The sequence below is a fragment of the Xiphophorus maculatus genome, chromosome 4, assembly GCF_002775205.1.
Source record: "Xiphophorus maculatus strain JP 163 A chromosome 4, X_maculatus-5.0-male, whole genome shotgun sequence".
NCBI lineage: Eukaryota > Metazoa > Chordata > Actinopteri > Cyprinodontiformes > Poeciliidae > Xiphophorus > Xiphophorus maculatus.
In genome coordinates, this window is record NC_036446.1 from 21,703,771 (window position 1) to 21,726,923 (window position 23,153).

Sequence of the window (23,153 nt, forward strand, 5' to 3'; positions counted from 1 at the left end):
TTGTTTCATTGATACTGCAGGTAGAGCTTTATATAAAAAAAGTGTTGTTAACAAAATCAACTTGTTAGACTTGATCAAGTCTGATCAAATGTTAATTGTCTACAAGTTTAGTCTTTCTTTCGTTTTTTTAAATAGTCTTTGCAGATTTCCTCCCCGATGTTCTTGAACGCACCTGCGTTCCACCTGCAGTCAGCGGAGGTACAGATGGGAGGCTGTTTTACTTTGGATAGGAAGGACCCGAGCAGTGAAAACGGAAATGTTCCTCAGTGTGGCTCGGTGCCTTCTTGGACACCATGGCTAGATTGACGTGTATTTTTACAAACATCCCATGACGGCTGCCTCCAGAGCATTAGGGCTCGCCTTTTGGTGCTGATTCGGCCTGTCTGCAGCGGTAGGTACCGTGGCTGCTAACGCCGACAACTCCACCACAAACTCGGCAGGGAGTTGGTCCGCCGAGCATCAGACCAAGAGACGAGTGATCGACTGGATTCATGGCTTTTTTATAAATCTTTTTTTTTTTTTTTGAAGCAGACACGCACATGAAACAGCAAACCAGCTTAGCTGTTTTGAACCCACACCGAATATCTTCCATTTCAGTCACATAATTGGAAATCCAAGAACTGTATAAAAAAATACTGCTAGCTTTAGCCTGGCTAGAACGGTGTAAGCTAATGGTAGCTTCACCAGTAAGATTCCCACGGATTTTTAAGAAAGCGAGGACCCATTTCAATCTTCATTGAATGGTGTCAGCATGTAAACACAATACTCTGTTTTCTGACAGCTGGTTTTACCTCGGAGGGAAACTTTTCCTGCCGTTTTTGGGCGCTTGGTTTGGGAAGCTAACAGGCAGCTAAAGCCAATCCTGAAGCACGAAAGAGAAAGTCTCCAATTCCTCCCCTCTTTCTTTTCTCGAGTACTTGCATACGTGCTTAAGAATCCGTACATGCCTATATTATATATTATATATATATAATGCAAATGTCTATATATTAGTGATTTAACGGCCAGGAAGTACAGAGTCACGTGCTTCATGTACAGCTGTGTTGAAATCTGCAGTCATCGCCATGTGATGCCATGTGAAAACCGTTTCAGGAAGTATTGATCACTAGCATTGACTTCTGGAAAGATTAAAAACATTAACTCGACTTTAGTTTAATTGCGATCAGATTGCATCAGATTATCTCAATAAACACAACTTGACCCTCAGGGAATATTTCGTTGTTCTCCTGGAAAAAAAAAAATATTCTAAAAGTAATGACAGCCAAAATGTAAACAGAAATATATCCCCATGTGAAGGCTATAAATTGTTGTTTGTCGTTATTGTAAAATTCTTCTAATCGTCATAGGATTTCTGAGTTGTTGTGACAGTAATCATCTTTACTTGATGATGTTTGCAGAACCCCTCTTCGCCCCCCAACCCCTCCAAAATATATTTCCAAGCTTAGGTCAATGCGAGCAGCAACAAACAGCACTATCTTTCAAAAATATGATTACATTTGCTTGTTGTTTGCTGTTTAGCAATAGAACTGCATTGCCTATGTACTAATGGGTCCATAAATAGTTTTTTGTCCTAAGTGCAGTCCTTGTGTTTGTGGGCTTTGGCTGCAGGAAGGCGCAGTCCCGCCATGAAGTCTGTTGCTAAAAAAGACTGCAGTGGTTTCTTTTTATGACTTCCTATCATCATTTTTTTATCTTCAGCAAATTAATACCACAAGATATTAGGATAAACTCCATATTGACTTAAAAAGTATATAAATCCCATTTGTATCTGTAATGGATAATTATTAAAATTACACAATCTCAACAAGATTAGTAAGATTGTCTCCATTTATACTTCAAAGCATATGTTCCCATCCTTCATTGGATTTTGATTAAACACTAAAAGCACATCAAAGGACACTCTCTTGATTTAGACAGTGGGAACATTTTGCAAATCGTATATAATGAACCAGGTTTGAGTATTTCACCTGCCTGGTGACCATTCAGAGCTGATTTGTTTGTCTTTTTTATTGCCGTTAGGGTAAATACTAATAAATGAGTGTGTGTATTTATATCGTAAATCCCTTGCAGTGTTTAATACAGTGGATTAAATTGTAGAGAGTTTAAATTAACCAGGACTTGTACACAGTTAAGGGCGTACTTAATTTTTTATGGAGCTTTGTACATTAATTTTAATGTATAAAAGGTCTAAACGGACCTTTTGTACATTTCCAGGATTGAATGTATTTCTTGGAGAAATAATACTGTGAAATACTCAACCCTTTTCTTACCGCTAGGTTAATTTTTTAAAGGGTCTGCCTGACAGTGACATTTATTTTCATTAAATTAACTACTACCTCTCTCCGTCCGTCTTTGTGCAGTTTTGCTGACGCCTGTCTTCTGCTGTTTAGTCTAGATGCCTTGGCCGAGATGAGTGTGAAGGCTTTTGAGCTTGTTCCCGCTGTGGAGCGCGACCTCCTCATGGGCGACAAGGCTCGCATCAACATCGAGTGCATCGAATGCTGCGGGAAACACTTGTACGTGGGCACCAACGACTGCTTCATCCACCACTTTCTCCTGGACGAGGTCACTTCCTCCAAAGGCAAGCTGAGCTACTCGACCCAGAAGCTGCTTCACAAATACCTCGGCCTCAAGAAACCTGTTGCCGAGCTGCGTGCCGCCTCCGCTCTGGAGCGTCTCATAGTGCTTTGCGATGGAATAGTGTTCCTCGTTGACATGGTGACTCTGGAGTCGGTTCCCTCGGCAGCTGGCGGTGGAGTCAAAATCCGAGGCGTGACCGCGTTCTGCGTCAACGAGAACCCCGTCAACGGGGACCCGTTCTGCGTGGAGATGGGCGTGCTGTCGTCCAAGAGGCGGACAGTTCAGGTTTACATGGTCTACGAGGACAGAGTGCAGTTAGTCAAAGAGGTGAATACTCCGGAGCAGCCATGCGCCGTCAGTATTGATGGGTACTTCCTGTGCTTGGCCCTCACAACGCAGTACATGATCCTTAACTACAACACAGGAGCTTCGCAGGACCTCTTCCCTTACAACAGCGAGGAGAGGAGACCCATTGTGAAGAGGATCAGCCGGGAGGAGTTCCTCCTCGCCGCTCCTGGCGGTCTTGGTGAGTTTATCGATGGTGGTTCAAAACGTTGGGAGTTCTGCCGAGAACAAAAGCTGCTCATATCCACCTACAAGAATTGGCTTTGCACCTTGTACTGAAGCTAATTTTTCTTTTGTTTTAGGTTGTAGAATTAGTTTGCGTAGACAGTCTTGTTTCTGTCTCCAGAAACAAAACTATTAGATGCTGTAAGTTACAATATTTGTTATGTAGTCAGTGATGAGTCCAGCTTTCCCAGTTGTATTTCTTTCTAAAGCTTGAAAGGTTTTAACTCTTACCTTTTTGTGCTCAGTAAAGGTTTTTGTTTTTTTTTTTCCTCTCTTCATCCCGCCTCCAGGGATGTTCGCCAACTCAGAGGGAGCGTCTCAGCGGGCTCCCGTTAACTGGTCAGAGAGCGTGATTGCTGCCGCTGTGTGTTTTCCGTATGTGGTGGCTTTGGACGAAAACTTCGTCACCATCCACAGCATGTTGGACCAACAACTGAAACAGACTCTTTCATTCAGGGATGGACGCGTTCTGCAAGATTTTGAAGGTGTGCTCGCATCCTCTGGGTTTCACATGTGATCAAAAAATTTTCTGCGGTTAAAATACGGAGATGATCATTTTTTTACAGCCACGCAAATTATTGTCTTCGTAGCTATAGTGTTTTTGTTTAGTTTGTTAGTTTCATTGTCTTTCGCTCACATTAAGCTTCAGAAAGTCTAAAAGCTGCAATTCCCTTTGCAGGGCTCTATAAAAAATCTTAATATAAATTCTTCTTGTTTGCCAAATGTTGATTAGAAATAATAACAAAGTGATCTCATTTTAGAGCTGGACACTTTTTAAAGGTTGCTTTGAATAACAGCGGATTAAAGACAGGATGAGACGACTGTTTTTTTCTTAAAACAAATACATGCGCTATCACAGTCTGAGTGTGTGAGGGTTGTGTGTGTTTTAGGTAAAGTCATGCTGGCTTCCACTAAGTCTGTTTACGTCCTGGTTCCTCTGCCACTGGAGAGACAGATTCAAGACTTACTGGCCAGCCATAGAGTGGAGGAAGCACTGGTCTTAACCGAGGGAGCTCAGAGAAATATTCCCAAAGACAAGTTCCAGGTAAATATCAGCAAGTTGTTTTAATAGAAAAACAAAATACAAGGCCTAAAAGAACTATTGATGAATGTCTTAGGGTACAAATGTTCCCAAAGAGAAACGGAAACTTTTAATCAACTTGTGGTACTATAATTATAGGACACACACCAAATCCTGTTTGCACAGAAGGTAAAAACGACCTTCAGTTTGTCTGGATTTAAAGAAGCAAAATGTAAATAAACAAGCATCTCAAATGGTTGTTTCTGTACACACCAGCGGTGTGGACTTGTCATGAGAATTGAAGCAGAGTCAAGCTCGAGTCAAAATGTGGACCTTTCTTTGTCTCTTATTTTTCTGTTGTTGTTGTTTTACACATCAAAAATGTTATGTCTTCAGAAATTTGAATGTACAGTAGTGAGACTTTTCTGGATAAATTAAACTTTTAGTCCTGTGCTGGTCTAAAAGTGTGGTTGAGGGGTTTAGGGCATTTTTTAGTTTCCATACACACTTGGGAAAAGGGGTTAGTGGAAATGTAGAATTTAATTTACTTTCACAAATGAAAAGGCAATCAAAAGAAACATATTTCTGGATGTAACATCTGGACTAAAATGATGGACAGAGGCAGCATGATGTCTTTATGGCATTTGAACTTGCATAGAGAATGAGTCAAAGATCTTATGGTGATTAATGCCAATTAATCTTAATAGTTCATGCCAGCGAGGTGACTAAGTTATTTTCCTTTGCTTGATCATTAAATCTCGCAGAACAGAAAGACGTTTTAAAATCTTGGTATGAGGTTAATTGCAGTCAGCATGTATTTTTTGATATTTTGAAACTTTTTCTGTTGCTCTGAACAGCAAGAGGAAATTACTGATAAATATTTACTTAAGAATTTAGATATTTTAAATCATCGCTCTGTTATAATATTACATATTTGGTCAATTACCTTGGTTAGGTTTGAAAAATTTCATGTACTTGGCACACTTTGTAATTTCTGTAGTTAAATTTTTCTTTCCATTTTTCCCACTTTCTTCAGGTTTTGTACAGAAGAATCCTGCAGCAGGCAGGGTTCATAAAGTTTGGCCAGCTTCAGTTCCTGGAGGCTAAAGAACACTTTAGGTAACAGCTGGAGTTGCTTTTTCTTGACGTCTCAACCGTTTTCGAAACCCTTCACAAGAACCATCTGTTTCTTGTGAATTTTTCTTCTCTTCTCGTGCGCTTCAATTTAATCATTGCTGTAAATGTTTGCGTAATATAACCGGCTCATCTTGTCTCATTAAGGCTATCATGCCACTCCTGTAATTGCTGACATTGTTTTTTTTTCATATTTCAAAAACTTGTTACAGATTTTAATAATTACCATTTTCAGTAATTTGACAAAAGCTGTGATGTTTTTGGAAACAAATTGCTTATATTCTTTTCTACATCTTTGTCTTTTTATTGACACCTCCAAAGAGGAGCTTTATGTAATTTGATAAATGTGCCGGTCTTGTATGACAAATATTAGGTTTTTTTTTCTTTTGATATGTCATAAGAAATATCTTGAATTGTTCCAGGAAAGGTGAGCTGGATGTGCGGGAGCTCATCTCTCTCTACCCCTTGCTGCTACCGGCTTCCTCCTCGTTCATGCGCTGCCACCCTCCTCTTCACGAGTTCGCGGATCTCAACCATCTGGCACAGGGTGACCAAGAGAAAGTGCTGCGATGCAAGAAATTCCTCATCAGCTATTTAGGAGAGGTAACCGGGCTAAAATAGCCTCGTAATCTAGCAGCGTGTTGCTTGGTTGTGTGGCTTTAATTTTCGTTTTTCCTCCTTCCGTTCAGGTTCGCAGCACAGACGTGGTGAACGGCTGCAGAGACGACGTGGACACGGCTCTGCTGAAGCTCTACGCCGAGCAGGATCACGACAGCCTGCTGGACCTGCTGGCCTCGGACAATTCCTGCGTGCTCACAGATAGCGTTCCGTGGCTGGAGAAGTATCACAAGTGTGTATGCTGCTGTGATTATTCATCTGGTTTAAAGTAGGGCTGAAGCGATTAATTGTGATGAGTCCATTGTTGGAGTAATCGTCAACTAATTAAGTAATTGATTAGTCGATAGCTGGAGTGTACAGACTCAATAAAGGCTGAAAGAACAACACAGTCCGAACAGAAATTAAGCCAAAACTGTACAGAAATATATACATTTTTCATTTAAGATAAAAAAAAAAACCTGTAAATATGTTCTACTCTACTACTACTACTACTATAGTGGCATAGTTTTAGCTTTAACTGGTTAATGCAAACATGAATCATCAGATTAGCCCGTCATTGTATTTATGTTAAGTCAAACAGAAAGGGCTGAGCTTTTCACATGTTGATGTTTGAAGTATTTTTTTAGCTGCAGATGATCAGGAGTACACTAAAGAAACGTGCACTACTTTCTTATTTAAAAAAAGGAACAGAATTGTTTGTTTACTTTTAAATTTGAATGTATTTCTAATATTGCACAAAATGAGACACAGGGGTTAAATGAAATATCTGCAGAATGTGCCTATTTTTTAGATCAAATTAATCCATAGAATAATCAATTACTAAAATAATAATTAGTTGCAGCCTGAGTTAAAAGATATAATTTGGTTGACATGGTATCAGGGAGTTTTAACACGGACTGGAAAAAGGAAATGAAGCACAGAAAAACAAAACAGCAGCATTCTCCGTGCTGTACTGCATCCGACCAGCGTCCAGTCCATCCCACTGTCTGTCACTTTGTCCGTCCAGCTAACTTTTCTTCAGTTACTTGCGCTACCTCCCTGAGTTTTCTTTTGTCAAGTTTATTTGTCCATACATCATCTGGTAGTCTATAAATCAATATAATTGTTTTTCTACCTATTCATCCATCAGTCCATCCATTTGATCATCCATCAGTTTGTCCATTCATCTATCCTTGCTGATTGTTTGGCTGTCCATCTCCGTTTTTTTCCCAAAGTGTGCATTAAACATAAGCTGTAAACTCTGTTGTCTTTTGTATTGAGGCTTTAAGAAATGGGTTAAAACTGGACTGAGAATTTCTGATGGTGATTTGGTCATAAGTGTGTGTTGGAACCCTGGCAAATGAAAAATGTAGATTCCTTATTAAAATGTCCGTTTCTTCACAGCAGATTAAGACACCAATATTATGCTGTGATTTCTTTATCAGCTCTATAAGAAGCGAGAACTTTCAATTGTTGTTCTCAGCGATTCTGTTTAAACTCTGAGCAAATTAGCATGTAGAGTTAGAATAGAGGATTACTGTGGGAATTGGTATGACTTTCATTAATTATTGCAGTGATGAAATTGACCAATTCCTAAAGGATTGTCTGAGGCGAGCCTTTGTTGGGTAAATACCGCTCATTGTCCCTTGTTGTTAATTAACTTCCTGATGAAGCTGTTAAATCCGTGTCCAGTTCAGCCAAGCCGGTTTAATTACTCGGCACAGAAATGTAATTATGTTTTTGAAGCTCGACTCAATCCGCTCTTTTATTTCTCTCAGATATTTTGCACTCGGGCTTCTCTATCATTTTAATGGTCAGGATGCAGCAGCGCTAAAGGTTTGTATTCCTAAAATTTTTAAAAAAATAAATAGAACCTGCACCAGATCACTAACGTCCTCTCTTCTCTATGTTTTTGTTTTTTTTTTAGTTGTGGATTCGTGTTGTAGATGGAGAACTGCAGGACTCCACTAGATCCGATCTGTATGAGTACATTGTGGACTTTCTCTGCTGCTCTTCCAGTATGGAGATTGTGTGGAAGTATGCAGACTGGGCTTTGCGGAAGGATCCCACCGTAGGTTCCCCAAAAATGTAACTTTGATGTCTGACCTTTGGTGCAGCTTTGACCCAAATATTACCTTCTTCAACATTTGTTTCTGGGAAGATCCAACTTCCCACTTTCACGGCTACAGTATATTTATTCTCTTCCTCATTCATAATATTTGCTGCTTATTCTCATCAGCGAACTGCCATATAATTGAAGGTGTTTTTTTTTAACAGAAAAAACAAAATGAGTTCACTTTTCTATTGCATACGGTTGTAAAATCTGCAAATAAAGTATTTAGGAACTTACACAGACCTTGCTGTTCTCCTCAAACAGCTGTTTTTGATCATTTTAAAGACTTTTTATTTGTTTTTTTTCTTAATAGACAGGTATTCGGATCTTTACTAAGAGGCCTGTCGGCAAAGATCGATCAGAGGTGAACCCAGATGAAGTCATCACCTACCTGGGGAAACACAACCAGGCTCTGCTTCTCTACATGGAGCACCTTGTGTTGGAGAGAAAAATACAGGTTAGATGTAACCTTTATTTGGGGAAGCAGTTGAAAAATGCAAGAAAATATCTTGAGCTTACAAGTCCCACAACCAGGACTTGTAAGCTCTTTGAATCAAATAAATGCGATCTGAATTCACAAATCCTGCAGCATAAGTACTACTGCTTGTGAAAATTGGTGGTTGCATTGCTACCTAGCCAGACCCAACCACAGTCACAGGTCATCATGTTGTTATTTAGATGGATTTGACTATTTCTGGGGTCGTTTTTCCCTTCTTGTTGTGCAGAAAGAGAAGTTCCACACACACCTCGTTGTGTTGTACCTGGACAGGGTCATGCTGTTGCTGTCAGAGTCGCCGACTGATGAGGGGCAGCTGACCAGAGCCAGAGAGAAGCTTCAAGCCATGCTCAGGGAGTCCGACTTATACCGTGTGCAGTTTGTTTTAGGTAACGCAAACCATCCAGTGCAACAGGAATAAGTTTTTTAGAGTCATTGAGGTCATTTTTCAGGTTGAAGCAAATTTTTAAAAAATTCTGTTTAAACCCGGGTTAGGTAAAATGGAGAGCTGTGACAAGCTGCTGCTAGAGCGTGCGACACTACATGGGAAATTAGAGGAACACGACAAAGCGCTGCACATCCTGGTCCACAAACTCAGAGACTTCCCGTCCGCCGAGGCCTTCTGCATCTGGGCCTCGTCCAATCGAGATCCAGCATATCGACAGCAGCTGTTCCACCTCCTCCTGGGGGTCTATCTCGACGGCACCCCTCCTGGAAAAGGCCAAGCAGCTGGCGGCAAGATGGAGATGGCGGCCGTGGATCTGTTAAACAGGCACGGCGAGGTGTTCGACGCCGTCCGCGTCCTACGGATGCTTCCGGAGAGCTGGTCGCTGCAGCTGCTGAGGCCTTTCTTGAACCGAGCCGTCAGGGCCAGCATGCACGCCGGCCGGACCTCCCAGATCGCTTTGGGCCTCGCCCGCTCTGAGAACGTGCAGCTGCTGCATGACAGGGTGAGCAAACCTGCTTTCCTAAACCATCCACTTATTTGTTCATGGATATATTTTTTTTGACCAAATGTTGGTTATGCTTTAATTGATGGAACAGCTAATTGAACCAGTGGGCTTTACAGACTGCTTTAATTATTAAAAACTCTGCTTTGACTTTGTTGTTTCTTATGTGTTGGTAGGCGTTTTTGAATATTTTATCTTTTTTTAAGGCTAGACCAGTTTCCACAGAAGTGTTTAACGGACAGAGATTGGGAATTAATTCAGGAACATTAAGTGTCTTCTTAAAACGAGATCGTTTCTCATTTAAACAACAACAAAAAAAACTTTGAACAAGATGCAAAACTCGCTGAAATGAGAAACTTTCTCATTTTAACAAAAAACTTTCTAGTTCAGCGACTTTTGCATCTTATGAGATTTTCTTGCTTTAAAGAAAAACGTTCTCGTTTTAACAAGATAAGTTTTATGTCTCGTCATAACGAGAACATTGCTCATTTTAACGAGATGTGAAAATACGCCCTGACAGATTGCGAAGGTGTAAAGGGGTTCGCCATGACTTCCCTTCCTCTCACCGTGGCATCAAAAGATGCTACAACCTTTCTTATTTAAGAGAATATATTTTGGTTTGAATGAGATGTACAAATTTTATCTTTAACAAGTTTTTTTTTTAAGTGGTAAAAACTCTTTTTAACGAGTTTTGCATGTCGTTATAACAAAGTTTTCTCATTAAAATGAAATACTGCTCCTGAATTTATTTTCAAGCTCTGGCAGTTTAATGCTTCCATAAGTTGGTTAGGTCAAACCTATATTTTAAATTTACTTTACTTTACTTAATAAACTGAAGCACATAATCACAAAGTCTGATCAGACATTATTCTTGCTCCTTCTTATGGATAGTTGACACTCGATTTCGAAATATTGCAAAAAAAAGGTTTCAGCTTTGATTTGTTGTAACTCATGTTTTCTTCCTCTACAGTTAAAAGAGCGGAGGAAACCCATTATTGTGTCGGAGAAGAAAGGGTGCCACCTGTGCCACAACACCTTCAGTGAGCCCGGCGTGGTCTGTCTGCCCGGAGGAGTACCTGTCCACGTCCACTGCGCCGCACAGAGAGTAAGAGACTCTCCCACAAAGAGACAGTTAGCTAATAGCAGTAACCATACGTGAGACTAAACATTTCCCACTGCTGTCTGATGTGCGACCGGAGGCTGCAGTCTTGTTGGGAGAGCAAGAGGCACAGACGAGAATCCAGTTTCAGCTGTGGCGTGAACGCCACGAAGGAAGCCGGCTCAGTGCCACTGTGTTCAGCTGTTCGTTCATGTGCTCCACTGGTGCAGATTTAGAAATTCCAGCTCAGTTTCTTTCTGCATCTGTCCCGTCTTCACTCAAAAAGGTGAAACCCTGAATTAGATAAACAAATTTAACAACAGATGATTTTTTTTTTCTTTATTTTTAGTCCTGTTTCAAATATTTCTGAAGCATGGAATAATACCAAGACTCCTCCGGTTCTTGTCCAGTCAGTTTGTGTTATTCTGTCCTGACGTGCGCTCTGCACGCTGGGTTTTAATGTGAAATACTACCAAGGCACTTTCTTTGTGTGTGTCTTTTACTAGAGCTGGTGTCTCTGTTGCCGCCTCCCCGTCCTCCTCTACAACATCAGTCGTTTCTGTATCACAGTGTTTGACATGGCAACACTTTGATCCGGCCTATTGCTACATTTTGGTTATTATCCAAGTAAAAAACTTGGTGACCTATGGAGTCTATGAGGAAAAGACATGATGAGGTCTTATGGATCATTAGTGGAGAAATGTACATTTGAATACAGCTTCAGATGCAAATAAGGGAATTAAAAGAAAACTAAAACCTGTACAATGAATTAAATGTTATACCCCCATTGAAAATATGGGGGAAAATCTTACTGTCTGGCTTTGACTAATAAAAAATGGTTTCCATTCCGCTTTCAGCTTCTGTTACACTGAAGATGCTTTTACAAGTGAAGTGCACTCCACTTCAAATTAAATCAAATTTCACCTCGTTGTCAACAGCAGTGTCTTTGATCTCCAACCCACGACTCTCCCGCCTCAAGATGCCCAGCTCCCTCACAGAACCATGTTGTCGTATGAAAAAAAAAAAATATAGCAAAAGCTATTCAAAATGAACAGGTTTCATTTACTTTAATGCCATTTGTTAGTCGAATGAAATGCAGAGATGGATTGGGCAGAAAGCGACATAGACGGTGAATAATCATCTGTCCTCTGAAGATTACAGTTGAGTGTTGGAAAAATAGCTCTCAGCATCACATTGTTTTCTGTCATTAATCCTGAACAAACATCACAAAAGAAAGAGGAAAATGAAAGGCAGTCTTGAACAACCTTCAAGTACTTTTAAGTGGGAACATGAATAATTAAGACATTTTTTCAGGGTTACCAACGGCAGTACAGAACAGGAGAACAACAAACAATTTTCCATGTAATTTCTTCAGGCTGGTGTATCTCGTGCAAATATGGAAAAATAAAAATCATACCTAAGAAGGGACAGCTTGGCTGAACCTTCAGGTTAGATTTTGGAGGCTCTGCGTTATGCAAACATTAAATTTTACTCTTAAATCTCACACTAGAAGTATGAGGAACATTTAAATAATTTGCATAGCTGAAAAGCTCGCTGAAACGTGGCAAATGTTTAATTTTTTAAAAACCTAAGTCCCAATTAATTTGATTCAGACTAATGAATAGTCATTAATGAAGGCAATTTCTCCAGTTTTTATTACTATAATTGTTTTGGTGCAAGAAACGCGACTGTTTAATCTGCAAAAATAAATTTGGTCACACGATGGCAGTATTGTGTAACATTTTAAACGAAAGCAATGTGCAGGTCTTCAGAATGGCTACATCTAACAACATGAATATACATTTCAAATAACTAAGTATGTTCTCTTCATTTATTACATGTCGCAGATATTATTTTGCACTGCAGAGAGTAAAAGATGGTTATATTTGACTCCGATTGTTGACGGCAGACATGATCTAACAGCATCTGTCACTAATAGAGGATGGATTTCTAATGAAAATGTGCCAGTGGTGCATATATCATCTAAACTTTTCTCTTTCATTGGAAATTGTGGGTAAAAAACAAAACAAAAACGTTTCATCATGAACTGCTTTGATGGTTCAAGAACATACCTGAATGGCTTAATACATCTTAGCTTTCAAAGCTGCCTGCTTCAGAAGCCTGGAGTTATGGTTTTAACCTTTGTGCTGTGTTACCCCTGTGGAAAACGGAGAAATGGAGGTCAGCTGTTTTCTGTGAATTTCTTTACAGGCAAGGTACTTTGCTCTGTCATCAGAGCAAAGTACCTTGCCTCAACCTTCTTTCTAAATGCTGCGTATCTGTCGGATAACAATGAGGTGTGGCTTGGACGTCATAAATAATACTTCTTCAGTCTGGCAAGATGCATTTATGCAGCCAAACTGTGTGGACTTACTTCATCAGAGCCATACTACTTGTATAACATATTTGTCCTCAGAAAACCTTGCCAGAACGTGCATTAAATGAAAATGACACCAAAAGGCTGCTGCTATTAAAACTAGTGTCCAGTTCTGCATTTCTAAAGCTTTGTTGTCCAAAGAGTTTAACTGTTGCTTGTTGGAAAGGCCTCCGCACCATGACTTCAAATCATATAAAAAAGAAAATTCTGCAAAGTTGTATGAAAAGCTGCAATTGTATTTTATAAATATGTGTATAGTGGTGTGTAAATACTGCATTTGTACGTGTTTGTTGCTTTCTAAATCGATGCCACTGTGGATGGAGTGTAAAAAAAAAACTGCTAATCCGTCCCATTTTAATAAACATACGTTTCAGCTCCGAGTCAAAGTTTTGGTTGTACTTGCCTTCATTTCTGGTAGTTGGGCTTGACTATGCTTTCTTCTGGTAAGTTATCTTGTTAAACTCTAACCACTAAATCACAGGGTTGGATTAAGAGTCTCTTGAAAAGAGACATAGGATCCAAGAGCTCTACCAAAACAGACACAAAAATGTGAGTGAACATATTTCGCAAATGTTTTAAGTGAGTTCTGCTATGTTGCTACTTTCAGGAATCATTCTTTAAAAATCATGGTCTTAAACTAATTGAGAAGAGAGGTTTTGTACATTAAAAACAGCATACATGTAAAGATTTTCACTATCAGTGTGTAACAAAAATGGTGCAGGACCAGTAGAAATATTCAGTTGTGAAAACTCAATCCCAAAAACAAAGACGACAGCTTTAATTTCATTCAGTGTTCCTGCAAACTCAATTTGTTTTTTCAAACTGAAGCTTTTGAATGGATTATTGTCAGAAAATGTAAACTTTTGGTAACAAAATGTCTTTTACCAGAGTATTCTGGGCAAGAAAGAAATCTACCTAAAATACCAATAGCTGGAACATGTGTACATGTGGAAAATGAAAAAGCAAAGCAAACATCACAGATGAAACCAGCAACAAAGATGTACAAAGTAAAAAGAGATCTATGTTGGGTCATCCTAATTAGCAGTGTCATACATTAACACCCAGATGTTTGTGTATTTGGATTGATTTCTGCTCGACTTCATTTTCATGTTTTGGTTCATCCACCCATCTGGATACAGATCTGCAGCTTTATGCTTCATGTGCGTTAAAATGATGGGGAAGCCATGTTGTTCTTTGCAAACTCTGTGCCATGTTTTCAGTTTTTCCTTCTGTTGTGGTCTTCCGTCCTTAATAATTGGCTGCGGTTGTATTTTAATCTTCTTCACCTATTTTATCATTACAAAAAAAAACAAAACAAAAAAAACTTTTTTGACTGATCATTACCAACAAGCATGAGTGGGTGGTGATAAGTTAGGAATAAAGTAGGGCAACAGAAAGCTCTATAAATTAATCCCATTGTTTAGACAATTAATTCTTTTGTCTTTATCTTGAGTTGATTTGTCAGTTCCTAGTAAAACCGCAGTAGTTGAACCATTGTTGCCTTGGAACACGCATTTGGGTGAAACTGCTCCCCCTTTCGACTGTTCACTGTAACTACAGCGCTCTGATCCGCACACCAACACAAACGCCATCTTTAGCCGACAAAGTGCTGTACTGAAGCAGAGTTGTGGTTCGAAACTAGGTCAGGCGCCTGGAAAACTCGAAGACTTTTGGAGATCTCCCGTCGGAAGCCTCCTCGGTTGGTGTTCAGCAACGCCCGGCCACACCGCACCGTCGTATGGTCCAATGTGTTTGATCGCTCGGCCAGCCCGTACGCAGTTTTATTTTGTCGGTCCAGGTTGACGTTGAAAGTGATCCTCCGTAAATAAGCAACCGACGGTGGAGCTAAAAGCCAGGTGAGATAAACAGACGAAGCTGTAAACTTGGAAATTAAATTTGTTTAAGTCGACTGGTTTTAGTCGCTAGTTACAACTTGCTAATAATTGTCAGCTTAACCCCCAGCGTGGTTAAATGTGGCTAAGCTAACTATTGATCTGTGTTTTGGTGCCGTTTTTAACGTCAGTCTTTTGACATTTATGCACACTTGTGCTAACTTAAAGCTGTTTTAGCCATCACTTTGATGTCAATAAATTTACAACATGTTAGTTTGACATCTGTGTTGATTGTTGAAAGAGAGGGAGGCGTGACCTATGAGTACAAATGTTTTCATTGTGAGCAAGAAAGACTGGGTCCGCACCATTTACAGTCCGGCGTACTTGGCGGCGCCACGAGTGGTGTGATGATCAAGGTTAAAGATAGCCCTTCAGTGTCGAGCGATTTAATTTACGGCCGAATGCAGTAATTTTTCCAAAGCATTTGCAGGCCACTAACCGAATATGAACTGATGTGTTAATTATTGGATTGTTAATAAAAATGATTGCGTTCTTCCAGAGCTCTGGGTGGACATTAAACTCCCTCTTCTCATCCTTTCCCAGGATGAAACGAGGTCTCCAAGAGAATGAGCAGGAGGAAGGAGGAGGCCCCAGTGGGGGGTATCAGAAGAGTATCAAATGGTCAACTAAGCAGGATGGAGAGAAAGAACTGGAAGAGCAAGGAGCCAGCTGGGAGTGTTTGCCGCAGGAGATCCTGCTTCACATTTTCCAGTACCTCCCACTGCTGGACAGAGCTTTTGCTTCTCTGGTATTCTAAAAGCATTGATTACATGTCAATTATGCTCTTTATGAGACTGTGTGAAATGGCAATGTAGGGCTTCTCATTTAAATTATTATTGGCATTACCGCAAAAGTATTCACTCCCTTAAACCTTGTCCTGTTTTGGCAAGTTGTATTTGGACATGAGAGAAAGAAGACTTGAGAACCATGCTTTATTTTCCTTTCGCTTCATAATTATCCACGACTTTGCTTTGGTCTTTCACATGAGATTCTAGTAAAATGAATTGGACAGCAAAACATAGAGGGGTATAAATATTTCTGCAAAGCACTTTACATTCAAGGGGTGGTGCCGAGTCAAACAGAACAGAACAGACAGTTTTATCAGTGACTTAAAGCCAGCATTCAGTTTCAGACTGACACCACCTCCACTCCTAGCTGATTTCTGAAAGTTAGAAGATTAATTGCCACTAATTAGTCGTTAGCAGCTTGCTTGTAAATCTGGATTTGATTAGTTTTTCAGATGGAGACATGTGATCACACCTTTATTTATGCAGTAGAGCAGAGCCAGTTCTGATGGTTAAGCATGTTTCATCATTTATGGCTTGGCAAACATTCTTTATTACCTTATCTTAAAGTGACTTAAGGTCACAATCTCAATTTAGCCACTCTTGTAGCTGGCTACACACATATCCTTCTTTTGACAGTCTTGTGGTGTAAAGGTCACAATGGTTGATGTTTCTCTCCCCCAGAGTCTCATTCTGTTATTTTACTACATATATATATTTTTAAATCACTCCATTACTTATATGAAGTCTGTTGGGTAATTTCTCTAGGTGTGCCGGGGCTGGAATCAGGCCTTCCACATGCCAGAGCTGTGGCGCTGCTTTGAGTTTGAGCTGAACCAGCCGGCCAGCTCCTACCTGAAGGCCACGCACCCGGAGCTCATCAAGCAGATCATCAAAAAGCACTCCAACCACCTCCAGTACGTCAGCTTCAAGGTGAGACAGGCGGACGGTTTGTGTTTAGAAACTGAAGTGGATTCACCACTTCCATATAAAAAGAGGGTTTAATTTTCTGTGTCGGACTCGCAGGTGGACAGCAGCAGAGAGTCTGCAGAGGCGGCGTGCAACATCCTCTCTCAGCTGGTGAATTGTTCTTTGAAAACCCTGGGACTCATATCCACAGCCAGGCCCAGCTTCATGGAGATGCCCAAGGTAACCCTGAAGGGCAGCGATAACTCAGCCGCCCAAACTTCAGATTTTTGAAGAATGCATGAAATGAGGCTGTCCTGATTGATGCCGTGTGCCCACGGGAAGGTCTAAGGCCTGGAAAACTCTCAAGTTAACCGATCAAAATGTCACTTTTTGTGTTTATTTTCCATAACAGTTGATCTTTGAGAGGAGGTCACAGCTTGGATTTTTTTTTTTAGGCTTTACTAAGTTTTTATACTGGCCTGATTTAAAAGGAAGCCTTAAAAGTTCAACAACTTTGATAAGCTTTGCAGGTATAGTATTTTCACGAACAATGTTACATTCTGTTTCTAATGGATATGGTTTGTTGGTTGACTGTGGCAAGTGTTCAGTCAATTAATTAATTAATAACTCAATCAAGCTATGTGGAGCAAGAGCCCTTCCTGGCCACACCCCTCTCAGCACACTTCCTGTCATTGGGCCCTCACTTAAACTATCAGTTATTTTTTGATATTTTTATTGTTTTATATACCTAATTTAAGTTTGTGTGGAAAAGCCTTGTAGACTTTGACCATCATTAGAGGCATCCTGTGCCTCTAATGATGAACTAAGGAGCCACATTCATGTACCAAAGGAGGCAAGTAGAAATGCAGTAATTGTTAAAATAAAATAAAAAAAGATGCAATAAAATTTTGAAAAACAAAGTTTTAAGAGTAACATTAGAGTAACAGTTAAGAGTAATATTAGCTAAAAATAAAAATAGAATAATAAAACATAAGTGGATAAACTAAATAAGACAAATAATATATATAAAACTTACTTCATATAAAAGCAAGATTGACTATATAAAAGTTTATTTTGTTTTTAAAAGCAAAGGCAGATTTCTGTTATTCATTGTTGAAATTATTACTATTTTTTTGTCAGTCAAGTCTCATGAGTTATAAGTAGCACTTGAAAGAATGGCGCGAGCCTTAACCTTTCTTTGGGAATAACTTGTGATGATGCTCCAGTTATTTGACATTAGCTCACAATCAGTGTAGAACCTCGTGATGGGATCCGATTGGTCATTGGCAGGCCACGTTCTAAAGACATAGGATCCATACTTGGATTTATAAAAGTGGATACTTTTGCAATTCAATTAGTTTCTGTTGGGTATAAAACTACTACCTCTGCTCTGACATAGCACATTTTGTTTTCCTTTTATTGTAATTGTTTCTAAGAATAAGCTGTTTTTGAGCGATTCCCTTGAAGGGGTTGCGGCTCTCTTACTGGGACATTTACTCAGCTGCCTTGTTTCCAGTCAAAATCTACAAGGCCTCTCTTACAGTGTGTTTATAGTGTACACACTGTAGACTTTACTCAACAAATAGACATATTGTTGAGTAAATATGCTTGAGTATATATTGAGTAAATATATTACTCAATATATTTGTTGAGTAAAAAAAAAAACCCCATACATTTATGTTTAAATGATCTTTTTTCAACCATTAAATTGAGAAGATTTTCATTTGTATTTTTGTGTAGAAAATTCTACTAAAACGGCGCCTTTACCATTGCGTTAGAACCAGATTGGTACAGTTATAATGGTGTTATGTCACCCTAGTTATCACATTTTGTGCCATTAAATGTGTCTCTTTCTCTTTCCCTTCTACAGTCTCACTTCATCTCCGCTCTGACGGTTGTTTTCGTCAACTCCAAATCTCTGTCCTCCCTGAAAATCGACGACACCCCTGTGGATGATCCCTCCCTCAAAGTCCTGGTGGCCAACAACAGCGACACTCTCAAGCTGCTGAAAATGAGCAGCTGCCCTCATGTTTCACCTGCCGGTACTAACACAACACATGATTTATATCACGGCTGTTAATAACCGACTCATTATTCTTGAGAAGCTCATTTCTCACAAAGATAAATTCAGTTTAGTTCATCCAGGCTGCACCGATTCACAATAAAAGTCGACTCTGGGTGTTCTTCATATTACACAGATGGCATGTAGATGAAATCCATGCAGTCCAAATAAATATAATTGTATTAAATTTCATACAGTTTGGCTGCAAATACAAACACTAACTTCTGCCATCTCGTTCATTTAGTTTGTTACTTTATTATTATTACTTTAATTTCACATCCATGAGAAATTATTCTAAAAAATGGGTAAAAAAGCTTTCTATTACCTAAAGTACCTGATGTAAACAACTCAGAAAGATAGCAAATTGCTGATTATAAACATGATTCCATATGGTAATGTGGAGAAAAAACATAATTTAATATAATATATGTGTGTGTGTATAAAGTTTATTGCAAAAGTTATAGTGTGCCTTTTTTATGTGATGACCAAAAATCTTAATATGTGGGGATTTTATGAGATGGACGAATACGAAATATCTTCTAATACTGAAGTGAAATAAAACTGATTCATATTTTGTTACAAATTAAATTCTGAAAATTCTGGTGCTTGTTAATATTCATCCTCCATAAATCAGTACTTTGTGGAACGACCTTTTGCATGAGTCTAGCACATAAAATCAGAGCAATGTAGATTGGAGGTTGTAGTTTAATTGTGATAAAATGTGAAAAACCTCAGGTTGTATAACTGTTCTTTTTTTTTTTTTTGCGCCGTAGATCCCGACTCACTGTGCTCTCCTGTTTGCAGGCATCATGTGCGTGGCCGATCAGTGCCACGGCCTGAGAGAGCTGGCTCTGAACTACCACTTGCTGAGCGACGAACTCCTCATCGCGCTCTCCTCGGAGAAGCACGTTCACCTGGAACACCTTCGCATCGACGTGGTCAGCGAGAACCCAGGCCAGCAGTTCCACACCATCAAGAAGAGCAGCTGGGACGCCATGGTGCGCCACTCCCCCAAATTCAACCTGGTGATGTACTTCTACCTCTACGAGGAGGAGTTCGACCCTTTCTTCCGCGACGAAATCCCCGTCACACACCTGTACTTCGGCCGCTCCGTCAGCAAAGACGTGCTGGGCCGCGTCGGGCTCACCTGCCCGCGTCTGGTGGAGCTGGTGGTGTGCGCCAACGGGCTGCGGCCTCTCGACGAGGAGCTCATCCGCATCGCCCAGCGCTGCACGCAGCTGTCCGCCATCGGCTTGGGGGAGTGCGAAGTGTCCTGCAGCGCCTTCGTGGAGTTCGTGAAGATGTGCGGAGACAGACTGAAGCAGCTGTCCATCATGGAGGAAGTGCTGGTTCCGGATCACCGTTACGAGCTGGACGACATTCACTGGGAGGTGTCGAAGCATTTGGGTCGGGTCTGGTTCCCTGACATGATGCCTACATGGTAGAGTTTGGTGAGGGGCTAATTTGTTTTTTGTTTGGATTTTTTTTTTGTGTACAGATTCTTATTTTTACTGGTACAACAGAAGAAGAAATTACATCGTTTTGATCTTATTTTGTTTTTAATTTGATGTAGCTGATGCATTTATATAATTTAATCACTCATATCATTTAGCATTTTCTTCCTCTGAGCCCTTCAGACCTATTGTTGTTATTTACACATCAATTAGTAGCGTGAACTGATGGGTGTATCTGGAATCTGTTGGGAATTTGGGGAATTATGCTCAAGACAGAAGTTGCTCCACATCTGTGTTGCTGACATGCAGGCAGATATTTTTCTTTTGTATATATGGTAAATATATATTTTTTGCCTTGTACAGGCATAACTACAGTCCTTTTAATAAAAGGAAGTAACTTCACAGAGATGAATTTTACAAAGACAAGTATAATTGTTGTCATCACACTAAATGCACAATGTGTGTGAAATCAGTTTGTGTAATCATCTTCGCCGTGGATAAAAGGTAAATACAGTACATAAATTGGACGGGGTGATCAGCATGATAAGCTAGGAGGTTTTTGGTTAATCGCTGTGCAAACGCTTGTGGATTTTTATTTTTTTTTTTAATTTACGTTATTGTCTGTGCGTAATTGCTAACTGGTCTTTGCAAAGAGACTTTGTGTGGCCCAGACTGGGTGGTGGTCATGAGACAGCAGTCTGGTATGCAGCAGCAGAGGTGGATTCTGTCTTGAAATTATGTTTTTGTTTCTTCTAACCTCTCCAGCTTTCCCTCACAAAGCCACTATTCCCTGTCGACTGAGTCACTACCACTTGTTATTTTTGTGTTCTTCTATCCAAGTGGAAAAGCCCAAGGATAGCCTATCTCCTGTTTGTAACATTAACTGGCTGGCCATGATGAGCTTGTAAATATCTCTAAGTTGCACCACGTTTTTTCCTCTTTCCTGTATTGTACCACAAATTATCCTGTTGAAACTGTAAAGAAAAAAGTTAATATTTGAAAACATATACATGAAACAAACCCTAATTACAGACATTAATATGCGGTATACTTGTACATACAACGTATAACTTTAATGCACTTTTTCTCTAATGAAGGTCCCCAAGCTTGGCAAAGTAAACCCATACAGCCGCAGAGGTAATTTCTTTCTGTTGTCACAAACTCTCTTTGTAGATTATTTGAATTTCTGCTTCCTTTTTTTTAAAGATTTATTTTTATTTTTAACATTCTAAATCTAATGAATAGTATGGATTATTTATTATATGAGGAGAAAATCCCTTTTCCAAGAGAAACTATCAACACTATCATATAATGTGCTACTATAATACAAATGTCTATCTAAGAAGGATTTTCTATTTAGTTTTTGTAGTCTGTGTTGTAATATCTAATGTGTTTAATACTGGTATAGGAAATAAAAAAAGGAGACTGTATCACGAATCACTAAGATGCATGGATGTTGTTAAATTCCAGAGCTAAACATATTTAACTATTAATCCTGGTGATGTAGTCACTTAAATTTGTAATTAGGGGAAAAAAAAGCAAATATTGTGGGTTTGAACCACTGAATTACAAGGTTACAATCATTTAATTACCTCCAATAAACAAAGTGAGAAGAATGAGTAGGTGTGGCTCCAGCTGAATGCTTTGCAAACTGATCACTGACTTTTGTTAAATTCTATTTTTTAAATTAAAATTTTATTTTTCTCAGTCCCATGATAATGATAATAATAATAAAACATGTTATTACTTGCACAATCACCCTTTCGTTGATATAAAATGATGCTGTTCCACATAGTGAAACAGAACAATTCCTGATCCGAATGAATATTGTTTAACCATTTTTCATTTAACATTGGTTGTGTATTATTATTATGTTAACTGTAGTTACATTTGTAAAAACTTCAAATTTGATAGCCTGCTGCTCTGTTAATAGACCCATCCTGTCTTTATGTGTTTTCTTCCCTTTTATGATTCATCCCGTTTGTTAGAAAACCAAATGAAAATACTTTCAAAACATTGTTTTTCCTGTTTGTAAATACACGCCATCTGCTGGTTAGTGTGGTTAACTGCATTTCTTTTCACCTGTGCATGAAGATGATTATTGTAATCTAAGCATGGGATGGAGAGATGATCTTTCTTCTGAGACAGTTCAGCTGCTGTTAAGTTATATTTTCTCTTACTAAAGCTGTACAATACTGAGATTTATTTGAAAGTAACTTGTATTTTTTTTTCCAAAGTTATACAATATTTTAGTTTATAGTCATTAAAAACGCTTGTTTAAAAAAACATTGTGTCTGGAATTGTTTTACGTATATCTATGGCTGTTGAATTCGTATTTCTTTGCATTTACACCGAATACCCTACATATTTATATCGCGCATTTACAATATGCGCAATATATTATATAAATATGCGTACATACGCATTATTGTAATCTAATAATGTGTATAAACTGTACTTCATATATTAATATGAAGTATTACTTCATATATTAATATGAAGTACAATTTACTTCATATTTAGTGGGCACAATCTTTATATTAAACTGAACAGAAACAATTGTGATTCAGCTCCTATCTGTCTTAATTTCGTTTGTATTGAGCAGTTATGAATGTAAATAATATTTATTAAGAGTATATTGAATAGATGGTGTAGGTTTAACATATATATACATTATGCATAATATTCATACGTCTTCACTATTATTTGATTAGCCTGTATATGCTTTCCGACTATCGGGGCACTGCACCAGGGAGTAGCAACATGCTACACATCTCTGTTATCTGCTAGTAGTATTACATTACACAAGGTGAATTGAATAATAAGGAATACATCATTTTCAACTTTTCCTTAAGTTAATAAAGAAAGGGTCAAATGTGGACATACTTCGGTTTTTAATACTCTCAAACACACTTCCAAATTGGCTCTGGCAATAATAAAGAAGGTCAATATTAATGCTTTCCGAAAACCCTGACATCAGCAAATATGCTGAAAATTTATCAACTAACCTAGTTTTTACACACTGTGTTATATTTTGCATTATACTTTTCATATACAGACAGACAGACAGACAGACAGACAGACAGATAGATAGATAGATAGATAGATAGATAG

General features: G+C 39.0%; 2 protein-coding genes across 3 annotated transcripts; both read left to right on the top strand.

The window, feature by feature from the left end:
- The first annotated feature begins 178 nt into the window (after window positions 1–178).
- Window positions 179–13,317, top strand: tgfbrap1 (transforming growth factor beta receptor associated protein 1). 2 transcript variants are annotated; one of them, XM_023332530.1, is made up of 13 exons: window positions 179–391; window positions 2,391–3,106; window positions 3,441–3,635; window positions 4,041–4,195; window positions 5,208–5,290; window positions 5,728–5,908; window positions 5,995–6,155; window positions 7,681–7,738; window positions 7,830–7,973; window positions 8,329–8,472; window positions 8,741–8,900; window positions 9,007–9,461; window positions 10,432–13,317. In XM_023332530.1, the coding sequence occupies exons 2-13, from the start codon at window positions 2,410–2,412 to the stop codon at window positions 10,618–10,620; spliced, it is 2,622 nt and encodes an 873-aa protein (XP_023188298.1). In that variant the 5' UTR covers window positions 179–391; window positions 2,391–2,409; the 3' UTR covers window positions 10,621–13,317. The 2 variants fall into 2 exon arrangements, with proteins under 2 accessions (XP_023188298.1, XP_023188299.1); XM_023332531.1 differs by having other exon boundaries at window positions 2,396–3,106.
- A 1,183-nt stretch (window positions 13,318–14,500) lies between these two features.
- On the top strand, window positions 14,501–20,121 carry LOC102237030 (F-box/LRR-repeat protein 3-like). Its single transcript, XM_005806760.2, has 6 exons — window positions 14,501–14,793; window positions 15,373–15,577; window positions 16,383–16,547; window positions 16,641–16,763; window positions 18,394–18,565; window positions 19,390–20,121. The coding sequence occupies exons 2-6, from the start codon at window positions 15,374–15,376 to the stop codon at window positions 20,028–20,030; spliced, it is 1,305 nt and encodes a 434-aa protein (XP_005806817.1). The 5' UTR covers window positions 14,501–14,793; window position 15,373; the 3' UTR covers window positions 20,031–20,121.
- Window positions 20,122–23,153: the final 3,032 nt, after the last annotated feature.